The sequence below is a fragment of the Salmo salar genome, chromosome ssa26 (assembly GCF_905237065.1).
Source record: "Salmo salar chromosome ssa26, Ssal_v3.1, whole genome shotgun sequence".
Classification (NCBI taxonomy): Eukaryota; Metazoa; Chordata; class Actinopteri; order Salmoniformes; family Salmonidae; genus Salmo; species Salmo salar.
Genome location: NC_059467.1, coordinates 18,882,748 through 18,900,455, shown reverse-complemented (window position 1 = coordinate 18,900,455; position 17,708 = coordinate 18,882,748). Strand labels below are relative to the sequence as shown.

At 41.6% G+C, this 17,708-nt stretch overlaps 2 protein-coding genes across 16 annotated transcripts in view; both read left to right on the top strand.

Annotated features, from left to right (window-relative positions):
* tead1b (TEA domain family member 1b) overlaps window positions 1-12,544 on the top strand; it is a 69,049-nt gene extending 56,505 nt beyond the window's left edge. For 5 of the 15 annotated variants that reach the window (XM_014175315.2, XM_014175316.2, XM_045708885.1 and 2 more), the window contains 11 exons: window positions 314-376; window positions 468-530; window positions 2,997-3,008; window positions 4,108-4,242; window positions 4,523-4,569; window positions 4,891-4,952; window positions 5,103-5,227; window positions 6,484-6,657; window positions 7,853-7,993; window positions 8,582-8,734; window positions 9,388-12,544. In XM_014175315.2, coding sequence (XP_014030790.1) covers window positions 314-376; window positions 468-530; window positions 2,997-3,008; window positions 4,108-4,242; window positions 4,523-4,569; window positions 4,891-4,952; window positions 5,103-5,227; window positions 6,484-6,657; window positions 7,853-7,993; window positions 8,582-8,734; window positions 9,388-9,501 — 1,089 coding nt within the window. In that variant the 3' untranslated portion in view covers window positions 9,502-12,544. Of the gene's footprint in view, window positions 1-313; window positions 531-2,996; window positions 3,009-4,107; window positions 4,243-4,522; window positions 4,570-4,890; window positions 4,953-5,102; window positions 5,228-6,483; window positions 6,658-7,852; window positions 7,994-8,581; window positions 8,735-9,387 lie in introns of all 15 variants that reach the window. The other 10 variants (XM_014175319.2, XM_014175321.2, XM_014175320.2 and 7 more) reach the window with 6 other exon arrangements.
* A 2,405-nt stretch (window positions 12,545-14,949) lies between these two features.
* Window positions 14,950-17,127, top strand: LOC106587197 (ras association domain-containing protein 10-like). Its single transcript, XM_014175325.2, has one exon. The coding sequence runs from the start codon at window positions 15,249-15,251 to the stop codon at window positions 16,641-16,643; it is 1,395 nt and encodes a 464-aa protein (XP_014030800.1). The 5' UTR covers window positions 14,950-15,248; the 3' UTR covers window positions 16,644-17,127.
* The last annotated feature ends 581 nt before the right edge of the window (window positions 17,128-17,708 follow it).

The window sequence follows — 17,708 nt, the reverse complement described above, 5'->3', positions numbered from 1 at the left end:
GAAACACCTTATCCGGCTCCCTTATGAATACAAGACTGTCCGATTCTCATTCAGTACACAGTCGATCACATCTGCGCCCTGTTAATGTGTGCTAAAGAGGCCTGCATCCTTCTTAATCAGCTCACTTAAGTGACAACAACAGGCAACACAATGCTTTGTGGCTGTGAGCTTGGTGTGTGGCTTGGAGATGCTTCTATTATCCTATTGGGCAGCTCAAATCCCCCTGAAGTGTTCTCAACAAAGAGATGTGTAATCCTTTTTGTATTTTTGGTGTTCTTGTTTTTTTCTCTCTTCTTTTGTTTAAAAAATGGAGGTGTCTAGTCACATACAGGTCTTAGCAAGAAAGAAAGTTCGAGAAATCTCAGCTGCCATCAAGGTACGTCTGGCTTTGCCCAGTTGCAGGGGGGCTTTTCATCGCCATGGTTACAGGCTGTTCCTTTGTTTTCCTCCCTTCCCCTACCCCGCAGGTGTCTAGTCACATTCAGGTTCTTGCCAGAAGGAAATCTCGTGAGTTTCATTCCAAGCTAAAGGTATGCGCTTTTCTGCTTTTGGGCTTGTGGTTGCTGTGCGTCGTCTTACTTCCTGTTTCCCGTGGTGACAGAGTGAATGCCTGATGCTCTGATTCCCGTAGCCTAGATCCCCTGCTTATGATTAGAATTCATAATATAACTCTCTCTCTCTCTGACACACACACGCACGCACACACACACACACACACACACACACACACACACACACACACACACACACACACACACACACACACACACACACACACACACACACACACACACACACACACCTCCATAAGTGTTTTATTTCTATTTTATTTATTGTCATTGAACAATAATTGCATTTGCTTTGAAAACAATTGTAAGGATCTGTTTAAATACTTTAGGTTTTAGAATAATATTTTAGGTTTGTGAAAATATAAGATATAGTTATTACTAGTGTCCATAATGCAAGTAGATATAATGTAATGTATTAGATTTAGATATAATGTGAATGAGAAATTCAATATTCTCATGAGAGCAAGGCTTGCTAAATATTCTAAATCTGTTCCACAGAGCTGAGTGGAGACTCTCAAAAAGAGCTTAAAGAATTTCAAATTTTTTCTGTAATTTTGCCAAGAAAAATATGTTAATGTTAGCCCAGACATCCGAAAGGCAAAGTCAGCATTTTCTACAGTTAAATGAAAATGAGCCCAACCGCGTTGGATCCTTATAAAACCCTCAAAGCAAATGGCGCTCATAGTTTGTAGACTTTGTTGCTCCTTTCTTTCTGTTTGGCATGACAATGTGAACCCAGAATCAGAGGTTGGTACTGGTGTTATCTGTACTGTATGTGGGAAAGCATGTTGGCAAGATGCATTGGCTGTTGGTGAGTAGCTGAGAGCTGGAGTTCAGAGGTCATCAGCAGAAGTCTGTTTACATGTCATAAGCAGACACACTGTCAGCCACTGATGTGCTGCATGTTAAAAGGGTTTATGTTCACAGACTAAGGGTGGTCTATGAAAAAACCTTTTCCTCTTTTTTGTTGTTGCTGTTTTAACCTAATCATCTTCCCCTGTCAATGCTGAGTTAAGACCATGAGGAAGCAGCATCTCACCTGCCCTCTCTGCTGTTGTGCCAACCCTCCATATTGATAACTCATGGCTATCACATTGACATTGCTATCAGTTGCCTTCTTTTCTCTGTGTACATGTGTAGCTGTCCTATTACATTCTTCTTATGTGACTCATTTTTACCAATGTGTTGAAAATCATGTGCTAGCACCAAATATACCCTTTCAAAAATGTCTTGTGAAAAGACATATATTGTGAAAGGTGTAATCTTGTAATAAATGTACCTGTAATTCAAAACATTTTTTACAGGGGTCATTTGGCAATGTATGTGTGTTTAAGGACCTTAAAGTTTTGCCAGATTTCTTTCTCTCTCGTCTTTATGAAGGGACTACATCTTTTGACTTTCACACTTTTCCCCAGTTCCCAGTGTTCAGATGGATTAATGACCCCTCATTAGTGTGTGTGTGTGTGTGTGTGTGTGTGTGTGTGTGTGTGTGTGTGTGTGTGTGTGTGTGTGTGTGTGTGTGTGTGTGTGTGTGTGTGTGTGTGTGTGTGTGTGTGTGTGTGTGTGTGTGAGAGTGAGTGAGTATCAGCCAGCTGTGAATGCCTGGTCTTTCAGGCACAGTGCGGCTGTCTGAGTTAAAACAGCCATCTTTTGTACGGGTCTCTGTCTACTCTCATCTAAAGCAAATTAGAGATCAGCAGCAAAGAGAAAGGCACGCGTCCCTCTCCATTTTACAGGGAACATTGCTGTATATCTGCTCTGTCTCTTTTCTTATCTGAGACATGTTGAGTGAAATGACAGTCATTATGATGCCATTCTTTGTGCTACTTCTCTCAAACCATAGCTGACCATAGTGATCAAATCCTCAGACATTCCAAGTCCACCACATTCTCCAAAATGTCCCACCCCACATTATTATTATCCAAATTTCAGTGTGACAGCAGTGCTAGTTGATTAATGAGTCTGAGGTTCCTGTACTGATACATTGTTTCAGTGTAATGTTTTGACAGAGGACATGGCATGAATACTTCAAAGTGCAGTTTGATTTGAATACACATTTGAATATTTTATACCATTTAACAATGGCATTTTTCAGTCAGGGTTTTCTTACATTTTTGTTATGACCAAAGGATATCATGTCCTAAAAGATGATTCAATAGAATTCATATCATTTTACAGGCATTATTATAATCAAATCTGATTAACTGAAATCTGATTGTTTGAATGAAATCATACGACTTTCACCTACATTGTCAAATTGATTGAAGTGATTTCTAGAAATGCTCTTTGTTATCAAGGTATTGTGTGTTGGATCATTGAAATCAAAATTCTGATTGTTAAAACATAAATTGTTACATCTTGCTAATGCAGGATTGTTGTCCAGAGGGATTGTAAAATTACAATAAAACCTTGTTTGTTTGCATTCAGGTTACAAGCATGGTAAGTATCAATGATCTGTCCAAGCTCCTGGCTCTGCTCTTGCCAGACCTGTCAGCTGGTTGAGTATCTTTGCTTCTGCTATAGTACCATAGCTGCTGCTGCAGTCCAGTGACTGTCTAGTCTGTGGGCCTCTGTCATAGCTTCACACCACTCCACCTACAGATACTGTACATCTCTTGCCAGCATGCTCGCCTTCAGCTTCTGCATGTGTTCTCATGGGGATCCTAGTTCTGTAGGGATGGCTCAGAAGTCATACTGTAAACTGCTCTACTTGTGTTGGGATAAGAAACTACATTTCTGTTTGTTTGTGCTGCTGTGTTAACACACAGTAGAAACGGAATGCCATATATAGGGTTTAGCTAGATGGTATACAGCAGACAACTGAGTGGAACTGATGCTAGTGGGTATTTCTCCACCGTTCCCTCAGCCACTAACTCCCTAACTCACTACTCCACTACTATCAATGAATTAACCTTTCTTGATATCAACATTAAATTAAATGTGATTACATTTTTTCTGATACACAAAGGCTGAGAGTAGTCCTCATGTACTGTATTGAGCTGAAGCCTTTCTCATAACGAGAAGAGTGGGGGGACGTGGTGAGAGGAGCCATGAAAGGAACTCTTAACCAAAGCTTTCGTCCTTCGGACTTTCTTTAGTCATTCTCTTTGTATGGCTAACTGTTCTGTCAGGCAGACAAATCCAGCCTTGACATAAGAACTATTGAATTATGTTATATTCAAGGAATAGCGAAGAAAGTAGTTATTATTACTCACTCTATTACCTATTCTATATGGTAGGAAGTGTGTTAGAGATAGATTAGTCAACAAGGAAACGTGCTTTTATTAAGTGCATACCCACACGTACCATTTTATACAGGAATTCAGTTTTCACCTTACTCTGTGGCACATTTCTTTGAAACAATCCACTTCAATAATGGCTGCCGCAATATGTTTGCTTTTAACGTGCATGCTGTCCGTCATTGTTGGAGGCGAGTGTGTGTGCTTGTGTGTTTAGAAGCGTGGCTGTTGTTATCACTGTTCTATGTCCCCCATCTTGCCCTCTGTGAGTGCTAAGCCTTTTGTGACTGCTGTTGAAGGATCAGACCGTGAAGGACAAAGCCCTCCAAAGCATGGCCTCCATGTCATCGGCTCAGATTGTCTCTGCCACCGCCATCCACAACAAGCTGGGCCTGCCAGGCATCCCGCGCCCAGCCTTCCCCGGAGCGGCAGGGGTAAGAGGCCCGTCGGCAACCCACTATCAGTCCACTCAGACCAACACACCACAGAGGGCACCCACCAGGCCCCCTGCTCCCCAGCCAACACAGCTGACATCCCATCCAAATCACATTATACACACCAGGGCTTTATGGAAACTGACCACATCTGATAAGCACAAAATCAAAACGAATGCTAGTCGAGATAACTACATGTATTAGTTGTGCTGCTTGGAAGTATTTTTCGGGGATGTGTGTTTGGATGTTTTGTTGTGTATTGATTTATCTAATTCTCTAGTTTTGGCAGGGCATGATATCAACAGCCCAACCTGGATCATCACAAGAGTGAGTATCATGTTCTATTCTCAGAAAACATGCAACGTGACAGTTTTCTATTTCTCTCCCCCTCTCTGTTTCTCTCTGTCACCCTCTTGCTGTTCCGCTCACTTTCTCGATCTCTGTCGCTCTCTATTTCACGTACTCGCCAATATTTTCTTTGTGGGTGCAGCAGTTGAAGGGTCCATATAGAAATGATAGATAGAAATGGATGGGCTCTCGTACAAATACTTCAGTCAGCCTTCTTTCTTCTTTGCTGTTTGTCAGTGATATGTTCAATATGTTGCTCTGTAGAAGTTCCAGACCTTTGCATTATTCCCTCTGTTTTAGCATCAAGCCGTTCACCCAACAAGCATATCCCATCCAGCCGGGAGTAACAACAACGATTTCTAGTAAGGCTTTCACTCATGCAAATGTCCTTTTTTCTTAATAAGTAGACCTATTGCGTTGTTTAAAATCTGACATTTTAATGAGCTATGGAGATACAACTCAGTTTGATATGTCAGAGAGAGTGTGTGTTACTCATGTTGGTTGTGATGCAGGCTACGAGCCCACGTCAGCCCCAGCCCCAACAGTCCCAGCGTGGCATGGCCGCTCCATTGGGACATCCAAGCTCCGGCTGGTGGAGTTCTCTGCCTTCCTGGAGCAGCAGAGAGACCAAGACTCAGTGAGTATCCTGAGTATCCTTTTATCCAGAGCGACTTACAGGAGCAATCAGGGCTAAGTGCTTGCTCAAGGGCACATCGACATATTTTTCACCTACACGGCTCTGGGATTCAAACCAGCAACCTTTATGGTTACTGGCCCAACACTCTTAACCACTAGGCTACCTGCCGCTACTCGTCACCACTCTGCATATGTATTATATGTATCTTGCATGTACCACTCTACCAGGCTACTCATCACCACTCTACACCACTACACACTGCCACTGACCTATTCACTGTATCCAGACTGGCACTACCTCAGGGTTTTTTATGGGGTTTTAATGTTGAGGGAAAAAATACCCGCACGCTCTTATAGCTCTTCTTTTTCATGAAAGCATGTAAAAGCATGTCAAGATAGGGAGGGTATTGTCCGTATTCATGGCCACTCTCATGAGACATAGCTGTCACTCATTTCCAGCTCTTATCAGCCAGTTCTGGCCCTCTCAACACACAGAGGGTCTAGCTGCACACTGTCGAGGATCAAAGAGATGAGAATGAATGCACACACTAGATTGAGTTCCCTTCGCTAGTTCTGACCGACCATACACACACAGAACACTGGGATTAGGGAAAGTAAGATGGACCACAGACCCATGTCACATCATGTGAAAAGGCACACAGACCAGCAGCCCTAAGCTCATGCCTCACATTCTTTATTGTTTGGTTTGGACGCGAGCGATCTGTCTTGGTTTGTCTGCATTCCCCCGAGAATTCTATTTTGTTATTGATATCGCATGACAACAGCCATTAATCTTGTATTTAGCTGAATATTTGAGATGGTTACATGGCCTTAAGGCTTGGCTGGAGAGGCCATGCAGCACTCTGGTACCGAAGTAAAGGGCAACAGTGACTTTGAAATAACCCTCATGATAAGATTTGACTCTCTCACAACCAGAACATTAGGACAATAGTACAGATTTAATTGTGAAGATATTCCCGGATTTGCTGGCATTCCTGCTTTTTGTTTTATGACTATATATCTTATTTATATTTTTGATCTCATAAACCATGGAGAACAGACTGACTGGTACTGTAAATTAGAATAGTTTTTCTGAGGATCTCAGCCAGCCAGATGTTCAATGGTTATTGAAAACAGAACAGTAATAAGCTGCAACTTCTGCATAAGAGATCAATACTCAAAAGCATTTTTTTATGATTTACAAATGCGTCTTTTTGATATTAGCTGTGTAAGATCCTCCTGTTTACTGTCTTTCAGTACAACAAGCACCTCTTTGTGCACATCGGACAGACGAACCACTCCTACAGCGATGCCTTGCTGGAGTCAGTGGACATTCGTCAGATTTATGACAAATTCCCTGAAAAGAAAGGAGGACTGAAGGAGCTCTTTGGCAAGGGTCCCCAGAATTCCTTCTTCCTCATCAAATTTTGGGTGAGTGTCATGTTGCTAATTATCTGCACTGGTCTGGTGACTGAATAGCACTTTAGTGTGTACAGTAGGCCTGTGTGTTTGTATGAAGAAAGAGGTAAAGAAAAGATATGGAGAAGACCAGTATTGTGGAAAGAAAAATAAACTCACAGATATTTAAACAAATATGTTCACAGAGTTACTTATTATTAATTAGCCTGTGAAATGAAACTGCTGAGATTTAATGCATTTTGTTCTGCCTTAGTATCTCCATAAAGATATATTGTATATCATTTCTCATGTTCTTTCTATAGTATAAAGCATTTCCTGTTTTACAACCCAGAGAAAACAGGATTTGTTTGGTTCCATCTCCAGTGAATGGGTTTAATCAGAGGCTAAACACTGAATATGGCTGCAGAATGCATGTTGCTATATTTGGCCTCGCATAGCAGGAGAGCTTGTGATCAAAGCGCTCGCTAATTCAGTGTAATATCTCAAAACAATGGAGTGACCTCGTTGCACTCATAATGGCTGTTTAAACATTGCATGTATTTTACCCCAATGGAAAATGCTAACTAGCGGCAGTCAACAAAGTGGGCCTCGCCGTCGCAGCCAGAACAGCCCGCTCAAATTCCTTTTGAAGTGACCGGCCAATCTGAATTTCAAATGAAAGGCACAATCTGCACAATAATTAAAGTGTAACTGCTTTGACTAATGAAGGAGGAGGATGCTATAGAAGGAGATGTGCTCTTTTTGTCCCCATAATGAACATGATGTCCTGGACCTGGAGAGCTGCCCTCAGAGCACTGCTCCTTTTCACTAGCATGAATCAGCCTCAACATAACTTCATTTAATCTCCCTTATAATCTAGTTCCAAATATGGATCACATTTACATAGTCATTCAGAGGTGGCTAAGAAGTGTGTTATTTATTTAAGACTGTCCATTCACTTGATCGCCGATGCCCCGCTAGATGGTAATACATTCACAGGTGTAGGTCATTATTTATTTGAAATAAATGACGACTTTCAATCTACACTAACATTTTTCCATTGCACGGTGCGTTCACATACAGTTCGGTTCTGCATGCCTCACTAGAGAGCAGTATTGTGATGGCCATTTTTTTGCTAAAACACATTTCTCTCACCTCATATGGATGAACAAATGAGACACATTTCTGTCTTACCAACGACTAATATTGTGTTATTTGTGGTTCCCAGGCTGACTTGAACTGCAACATTCAGGATGAAGCGGGGGCTTTCTATGGAGTGACCAGTCAGTATGAGAGCTCCGAGAACATGACAATCACCTGCTCAACTAAGGTGTGCTCCTTTGGCAAGCAGGTGGTCGAGAAGGTGGAGGTGGGTAAAAAAAAAACATTCTGTAAATTACATATACAGTCACCTGTTGATATCAGTATATGTGGAGGACGAAGAAGCTCACACCTGGTTAGGTGAGGTGCTGGCAAGCAAAGTAGAACCCTTCAAAATGAAAAGCTTCATGCTCTAGGAGTTAAGATGCAATAATTTATTACCAACGTTCCGACAGCCAAGCTGTCTTCATCAGGGTTTAATGACAAACACTGCGGGTCACTAGTTTATATAGTTTGGAAGGACACACACAGGTGTCTGTAATCATGGCCAGCTGTGGCATAATTTCATTGGTCGATTTACAAATATCAATAGAACATGTAAAAAAGCATGAATGGATTACATACGATCATGGATACAATTAGGCTACATCATATAGTCCTACAATCATATAGTCCTACAATCATTACAAGAATGGCTTCAGATCAAACTCTACGATGAGATCTTTAAATTAAAGACCCAGGTGGCCTCTAGTTTTATCAATAAATTGTCAAGGTTACCCCCTCTCTTAGGGAGGGTGACGTGTTCTATCAGTATATGCGTCACACATTTCTGGATGTTGGTTCTCTCTCTCTCCAGACGGAGTATGCCCGGTTTGAGAACGGACGCTTTGTGTACAGGATAAGCCGGTCTCCCATGTGTGAATACATGATCAACTTTATCCACAAGCTCAAACACCTGCCTGAAAAATACATGATGAACAGTGTCCTGGAGAACTTCACCATTCTTTTGGTAAGGATTCATTCCTGTCCTGTCCTGTCCTGTCCTGTCCGTCCTACTACTGCTTCCTAAAGCAGCCAATTACAAAAGCCTCTCTCACTACTCTAACCTGTGCCTAGGACCCTCCCTCTCCTTTACCCTAGCTTTCTGCTGGGCTCCTTTGGCTCCAGCGAACCTGAAAAGAGGAGCTCTGACTGGGACCTGAGATGAGCCTTGCTCCGTTCACCTGCATTCCTCACATTCCACAGGGGATGGAACGCAGTGTGAGGAGCCTTATCATCTGCAGGGGAGAGGAAGGGAGGAGGGGAGGGGAGCGATCAGAGGGGGTGGGGACCCCTGTTATTAGCCATCACATGGGGGCTTAAAGTCCTATTCTCCACTGGAGAGATAGCTCTTTTTAATGCATGTGTGGGTGTGCACTCTCAACCCTGCCCCGGTTTTGTTTGTTTCATTTTTTCCACCCACTCCTTTAAATTCCTTAGATTTACAAATTGACTTGTTTTTGTCACACTGTTTGCTGATTGACATCTGTCCGTGGGCCTTTTAACATCGGAAAAGTCCTTTTCCTGAGACCCATATTCCTCTCCAGAGACTGCTCATTACATTACATGGAGTGGGATTGCGTTAGGTCTGAATGACTAACATGACATCTCTGTCTCTTCCAGGTGGTGACGAACAGGGACACACAGGAGACTCTGCTGTGTATGGCGTGTGTGTTCGAGGTGTCGAACAGCGAGCACGGTGCGCAGCATCATATCTACCGACTGGTGAAGGAATGAGACTCCTGAACCCCCTGAATCCTCCCTTTACATAGACTAAAGAACCTCAAAACAAAGTGACAGTGCCTCTAGCTGAAAATCACACATGCACTGCTTTTCGGTCACATTTTGGGTGAAGCCTATTGTTAGTCATTTCTTTGTATATTAATGTATGTATTTGATGTTTGACTGCAGCTGTGAATTGCGGTACAGTTGTTCTATGTTTTGATACAGGAGAAATTCTTCATTTTGAGGAATGGCGAGTCAATCTTTGTTTGTAGGATGTACATATAAAAGAGGCAGTATGTAAGGAATCAGTTGGTTGGGTTTAATTTGGTCAGCAGACATTATGTGTGTGTTGTCTTCTTCCGCTTTGATCTTGTAATGTACACTTAGAAAACACTAGGAAGATGTTGTCTGTTCCCCATGGGTCCTGTAAACTACATGTATATCTGTAGTTGATTTGTGAGCATATAGGTCACAGGAGGTTGGTGGTCACCTTAATCGGGGAGGACGGGCTCGTGGTAACGACTGGAGTGGAATCAGTGGAATGGTATCAAATACATCAAACACAGTTTCCAGGTGTTTGATGCCATTCCATCTGCTCCGTTCTGGCCATTATTATGAGCCGTTCTCCACTCAGCAGCCTCCTGTGTTATAGATATACAAACCGTACATACACACTTGACCAATAGGTTTTCCAAAGAAAAGCATTTTAAAAAACATTTTGGGGATAATAAAATTGCTTCGCGAAAGTTAGTCGAAGGCAAGTGATTGTGAGCATCATAATAGTGAAGTTATTGCTTTACAAAAGCATCTGTTTCTTTCAGGGAAATAAGATACCGGTCCCTGTGGACAATCCACGTCTTAGACACTAGCAGCAGAATGAATGCACTGTGATTACACTACAGAGGCCTAGTTCAACCTGTGTCTGCCTCAGACACGGCTTTACAAGTCTTACATTGCAATAAGGAAACCATACACCTATCCTGTTCCAATGTCCTACGCTACAAACGAGTCCCTCTCTTCTGAGAAGACAGTCATTAAAATGGATTTGATTCTAAAAACAAGAAAGCACTACTTTAGCTACTCTGAGTGGACTGTCACCTTGTCCTAAGCACTTGGTTCCCCTTCTAGGACATGCCGATTTTAACTTTTACGTTTTTCTTTTAGGTGTGTGGTTTAAGGTTTTAGGATATCCTGAAATAACCGTGAGAAAATGGATCACTTCTTAGACAGTGGGCTGTGTTCAGTATGCAGTTACATTGCCTCTGAACAGATTATGCATTTTGTCTGGTCATTGCAGTCCTAGCCAGTGTCGCTGCCTTTACGTTCACACCTCCCCATGAATCTGTGGCCTACACCAATTCCGAGCCTTAAACATGTTACGGACGTGTGAATTCCAAAAGATGCCACTAAAGCTGTGATCTCTTTCCTAAGCTGGGTGACTAATTTTCACATCTTGTAGGAATTCTACTACAGTACAATCTGCCAAAGTGTAACAGTGTACAGTGCCTTATTGTATGGTGTCAAACTGGCCTTGGTTCACTTTTAAGAATGTATTTTGTTTTTAACACGCACAAAAAATATATTTAAAATCACTCACCAATATACATATTGGTACAAAATTTTACCACACACACACACACACACGAGTTAAACGGAGTTACTTTTTAACATAAATAAGAACTGACTTTGCCTTTCCTGTTTTGAAAGACCAAAAATACAGAGATACATACGATCTCTAGACATGTCCTGCACTGTAGCATGGAAGTGCCTTTGGTTTAGAATCTCCAGCAATGAAAATACTAAATAATTACGAATTAAGCATTGCTAAACCAAAAAGAGATGTAATGAAACCAATCACCACATTGCCTTGCTGAAGGTCTGTACTAGATGACAAGGGACAGTGAGTGAGTCGATTCATGGTGAAATAAATTATATATTAATATAATTTGGTTTTAATAAATTATCTGTTAAGAAGAGTACCTGTACTATTCATGTGTGTAAAGTTATAGTCTGTGAAAGGCCTGTTTGACCAGACAGCAACTGATAGAATGGATGCTGGTGACTCGTTCCAGCAGCTGTGAAGTCACATAGGCTTACAACTTTACCTTAAAGAAGAGATACATGTTTCCTGATTCTTACTAAATTATTTATGGGAACATCTTATTCTGAATCATTGCCGAAAATGTTTCTGGTGGATACAGACAAAGTTGGTTCAATTGCTCAGTATTTTTGCTACAGCCCTATGGAGACTGGAGTTCAGTAGGCATATATATTTTTTTCTTTGTTAACTGTTTTATCTCCCTTTTTGCCCTGTGTACTAGTTCACGTTTATGAATGACTTACTGAGGTGTTCCTGTTTTATTGTTCTACATGTATATGATGGTTTGTGATTACATTTTGGGTATATTCCAAGCCCCAAGAGGGTGGTGATGCTGTTACTGCTACACTGCTGGTACATTTGACATGTGAGTTCCAAGCTGGAACAGCTGACTGTACCTCCCACGTCTCTGGGGACCAGAAGACTGTTGCCTTTGATCAGATGAATTGTCTAGAGGACACTCTGAATAAAATGGACATAAAGCATGGATGTGTAACGGAATCTCGACACAAACATATCAGCAGTTTAGCTCTTGTTGTTATTTGTTTGTAATTTCGTCTAAATGTAGGTACTGGTACCTTTTTTGTTGGTTATTTCCATTTTAAGATGTTGGCTTTAAAGTGAACTTTTCCATAGTTCAGATAGTATCATAAAAACAACTATTGGGTTTGTGTGCAGAGATTTTCTTTGTAAAAAGGTGCTTTGTATAAAATGATATATCCTTGCTTTTCTTGGTACAGAAGTGTGATATCTTTTCATATCCATGACAGTAAAGCGTTGGAGCAAGGGACAGAAAATAAAACCTGTTATGTGTATGTGTTCTCTACTGCATATGGTCTTGTCTTTGCTCCGTAACATTTTGATGCCTTCTTGATAAAGTGGTAGATATTTTGTAGCTTTCTAGATACTTTGTATGTATACAATATTGAAGTTAAATAAATCAGGAAAAATATGGTCTCCCTTTTTATTCTGTGAACAACTGACAGTGAGAATACAAAAAATACAGAGCATCTCCACATTAATACATTAAATTCGAACTTAACCTTTAGATAAATAAACATAATATGTAACAACACATCAGCTGTACTAACCACAAATACACAACAGAGGGAGCCATTCCCTACCTTTTGTATTGGTGCCAGCCTTGTTACAGTATCTCCATTATGTTACAGTATGTCATGTGGCAGTATTTTCAATTATGAAACTAGATTTCATAATCTGGGACAACAATTTACAAAAGAAGCCCATATAACAACAATAAGGAAGCCACTTACACAGGCTGCACTCTTTGATAAAGATTGTTTACATTTAACAGACACTCCTATCTAGAGCAACTTACATGGAGAATTAGGGTTAAGTGCCTTGCTCAAGGGCACATCATCAGATGTTTCATGTAGTCGGCTGGGGGACTCGAACCAACGACCTTTCAGTTACTGGCCCAAAGCTCTTAAGGTTCTGCTACGCTACCTGCCACCCAATATTATCATCCCTAAAGCACATCCCTCTCTCAGCTAAAGTTCTGTGCTTCGTTCATTTTGAATAAGATCTAGCATGACTATTGCACTTAATTATATATATTTTGTGAATGATTTATGAAGCGTTTGTGTCATTATAAAATGTATCACTTTCCTTTTTGCGTAACAGTTATCAAGGGTAATACTGAACGCTAACACCAGATGGAGCCATTATCAAATGAAAGACTTGTCCATCGGACCAACCTAAAAAAGACTGAAGGCCACGGTGCTGCTGTTTAGCTGTTACACTGACATGCTCATTCTGTAACACTGTTGTAAAAAGTGCTAGCATATTTCAACCTGGAGCCTAGGTATGTCTATTGCTCTCTCATTCACTCACTCACACATTGATTATACCGTGTAACGGTTTGATGTTGTAATGATTGTAACGCCAGTAGTTAGAGTGCTTACTAACCAGAGACAGAACAACTCGTTCGTCTACAGAATGCCCTCTCCCTATCCTCTCTCTCCACTGACACTGTCCACATAATATCTAACAGATGTCTGTCTGTCTGTCTGGCTCATGTGTGTGAGAGGATCTGATTATGGAGTCATTTTTAAATCCATGCACAGTGCACCAGTGTAATCTTCCCAGGGGTCAAAGCCCTGTCAGATTTGGACTACTACACTTCCTGTGTTTCTAGGGAGTCCTTTTACACAGCTGTATCTGAGTACAAGAGGAAGAATACTGGACACTCATAATGGGTGTAAAATGTTCCCTACTATGGTCTTGATTCATGGTGTAGCTGTCCTTACTTGACAGGTACCAGCAGGGGGTCAGAATTTCTCTCTTAATTCCAGATAAATCCTGGAGATCAAGGTTAGAACGCTGCCTTCTGAATGAACCAGGAAGTGGTTGTCTAAGTGTCAGACAGTCTTCCCATTCGGGACAGAGGTCATTTCAACGTCTAGTTTTGGTTTACATTTGGTTGACTTGTCATCTAACAAGAGTTCAATGTGAAATCAACAAAGAATGTCACCATGTAATTGGATTTAGATGAAAAGTTAGGTGAAAAAAATACGAAATTCCCTTACGTTTCCCATGTTGATTCAGTGTAATCACAATGAATTATTTTTGTTGAAATTACGTGGAAACAACATTGATTCAACTAGTCGTCCCCCCACTGGGTTGTTATGTTGATTATGATGATCAGCATGTATGAATAGAAAAGTGAGATGAGGCAATATATTGTGGAACCCCGCGAAGCTGGCTCAATACAATCGCTTTCCTTTTACCATCTGTTTGTTGGGGTGATTGTCAGTGAAGTGAAATATGTGTTTCACCCAGAGAAGATGCATGGTGCAATGTATTAGGCTATAGCCTTCTATACTGATGTGTGTAAGTTAGTCTTACCTTGTACACTGCATGCTAATGCATTTGGTTTAAAAAATGTAAGATAACATCTTCTGATTTAGGGATGTCAGTACCTTATTTCACACCTCCCATTGTCACTATTTGAAGTGTTGCATAACCCCCAGGGCTGTCTGCTGGTTATGTCGCATCAGCCAAGGCACCAGCCAAGGTACATCAGCCAAGGTACAGTAAATTATTATAAATTAATATTAGTAATAATACTACATGTGCATGTATACAATTATTATTATAAGTGTTGTTATAATTTTGCATATCACTACTATTGTTATTGATGTGGTAGTTGTAATTATTGTTATCATTATTAGTTGTAGTATTAGTCGTTTGTTGTTGTTATTCATTGATAATAGTGTTGTTGTTGTTGTTATCATGTTTTATCAAAATACGCAATCAGGTTCTCTGGGAGAGTAACAAACTTTATGGGCGGTGTTTCTTGTTGTGTTTAGGAACTGTAAAGTTGTCATGTGATCAAAGCAGAGCGAGTCTCGGGTTGTAAGCACAGCGCGCAAAGGGCGCAGTTGAGTGTGCTTACTTAGACACAGAGCAAACAGCCACAGCGGCTACATGGACTTCCCATCCGCTACCAACTACTTGAGGGAACGCGTAAAATGAAACATGTATCTCAGAATGTTGGATGTTGCTTTTTATTCTAACGTATGCGGATGTACAATTAATTTAGCACTTACATGACGAAACTCTGTTCTAATCCGTTTCCCTCTTCAAAAAACGGAATTTGAATGGTATTCTAAAGGGGAATAACGTTTCGTTTTAGTTTATGATGGAGTCCAAGGAAAGTAAGATATCTGTGTGGGTTTGCCGAGAGGAGAAGCTTGTCTCCGGACTGTCAAAGCGCACAACCTGTGCAGATGTGGTCAATGTGCTCCTAGAAGATCAAAACTTGAAACAATGTGTCTCTGCAGCCATGCTCTCGGGATCACCCCAGTCCTATTGCATCGTAGAAAAATGGAGAGGATCTGAGAGAATTTTGCCGAACAAAACAAAGATCCTTCGACTTTGGGGCGCGTGGGGAGAGGAGCAGGAGAACGTGCGGTTTGTGTTGGTTAAAAATGAGGCTTCTTTGGCTGACCACGGACCCCGGAGCGCAGAGGCGCGTGTGGTGCTCAGCAAGGAGAGCCCGTGCATTTACAAGGGGACAGCAAGAGCCACCATGGGCTTTTCACCTGAGAAACAACGTCGGATTGTCAGGAAAGCTTTCAGAAAGTTGGATAAAATAAATAACAAGAGGGCGCAAACCGTGTCCAAGGATGCGCCCACTGGGGAGAAAATGGAAACTTTGGTTCACCTGGTCATATCCCAGGACCACACAATCCGCCAACAGATCCAGAGAATTAAAGAACTGGACAGAGAGATAGAAAGGTATGAAGCTAAAGTTCATTTTGACAGAATGAAAATGCATGGGATCAATTACGTGCAGGACACATACTTAGTGGATGCGCATTCTGACGGGCTCTCCAAGCAGGAGGGCGAGAAGCCGTGCTCAGCGGAGGCTGTTGCCCAGTTTGAGGAGTATGCCCAACGGTGTGAGGAGGTGATTAGACTTCAGGATGAATTGGCTGAGCACGAAGCGCTCATGGACAGCATTACTGTGGAGATCCAAGAGGAACTTAACCAGAGGTGGATGAAGCGAAGGCAAGAGGAGCTGTCAAGTAAAGAGGTGGAACCCAGTGCGGGAGAGACCGCTATGTGGGTATCAACAGCCCATGCGACACACACAGACACGTTAGCCCTCGAGGCTGACACATCATTCGAGAACGATTTTCTTCTGGAGGAGGAGAGGATCAAAACGCAGCTGGATACTAGTTTATACATTGGACTGCGCTTGAACACGGATTTGGAGGCTATTAGGAGTGATTTGAATCTAACCCATGATATTTGGGGGGCGAAAGAAAAGGAGATACGGGATTTGCTGGAGAAAGTGAACTCATTGTATATAGAGGATGACGAGACACAAGGCGAAGACAATGACCGCAACTCTGTGGTTACTGAGGCAGCAATGATGCGTCTCCTGGAGACGAAAAGCGAGTGGGTGGAGCAAGCCAGGGGGCTTTCAAAGACATGCAATGCCAACGATGACGATTCAGACACTGGCCTGAGCTCCATGCACAGTCAGGACTCGGATAACCCACCTGTGTGCGAGTCATTGGTATGAATTGCCAGGATGCTTCAAATTCTATTGACAATTATGGGACATAATTACTGTATGTCTAAAAACTCAGGGATCTGACATAGAGTATATCCCCACAATGAACAACACAATATAATGTATTCAAAAATGTATTGACTATTATATAGCTTACCCCAATACATAGTCAAAATACTTGGTCACTTAAATATATGCAATTATAGCTATTCACGTATTTTGCTGCCTTTTCTCTATATAAAACCCTTTGACCTGTGCCAGGACACACCTCAATGTTATCATGTTATTGGTTAAGGAATGGACATCTTTGTGTTTGCAAGACTAAACAGACTTAAAATAGACCATGCTAAATGTAACACTGATCAAGTGCTAAATCTAGTTGGAAGTGAAGTAGTGCTCTGCACTTATCCAATGTGATTTTGTGGACACACTGATGAGTCTTAAGTATGAAGGGTGTATGACATACTAAAATAAAGATAATTTAAAAAGCTTATGCGCAATTGCTTCATTGAAATGTGTAGAAAATTACTTTTCCTTGCCTAATCAATACCAAGTCTGCAAATTGTATGCATCAGGAAAGAGTTTGGGAAGAGTAAAAAGTATAGGATGATGTTAAATAATGTATGTGTATGCATGTGTGTGTGTGTGTGTATGTGTGTGTGTGTGTGTGTGTGTGTGTGTGTGTGTGTGTGTGTGTGTGTGTGTGTGTGTGTGTGTGTGTGTGTGTGTGTGTGTGTGTGTGTGTGTGTGTGTGTATGTGTGTGTGTGGTGTGCGTGCATGCATGTGCGTATGTGTGAGAGTGTGTGGATGCATGCATCACTGTTTGTGTGTGTGTGTGTGTGTGTGTGTGTGTGTGTGTGTGTGTGTGTGTGTGTGTTCATGCCCTTGCGACCATGTGTGCTTGAGGGAGACGGTAGGTAGGGTATGGGGTGGCATATGTACTTTAGAGAGACGGTAGGTAGGGTATGGGGTGGCATATGTACTTTAGAGAGACGGTAGGTAGGGTAAGGGGTGGCATATGTACTTTAGAGAGACGGTAGGTAGGGTAAGGGGTGGCATGCAGCATTACGCAA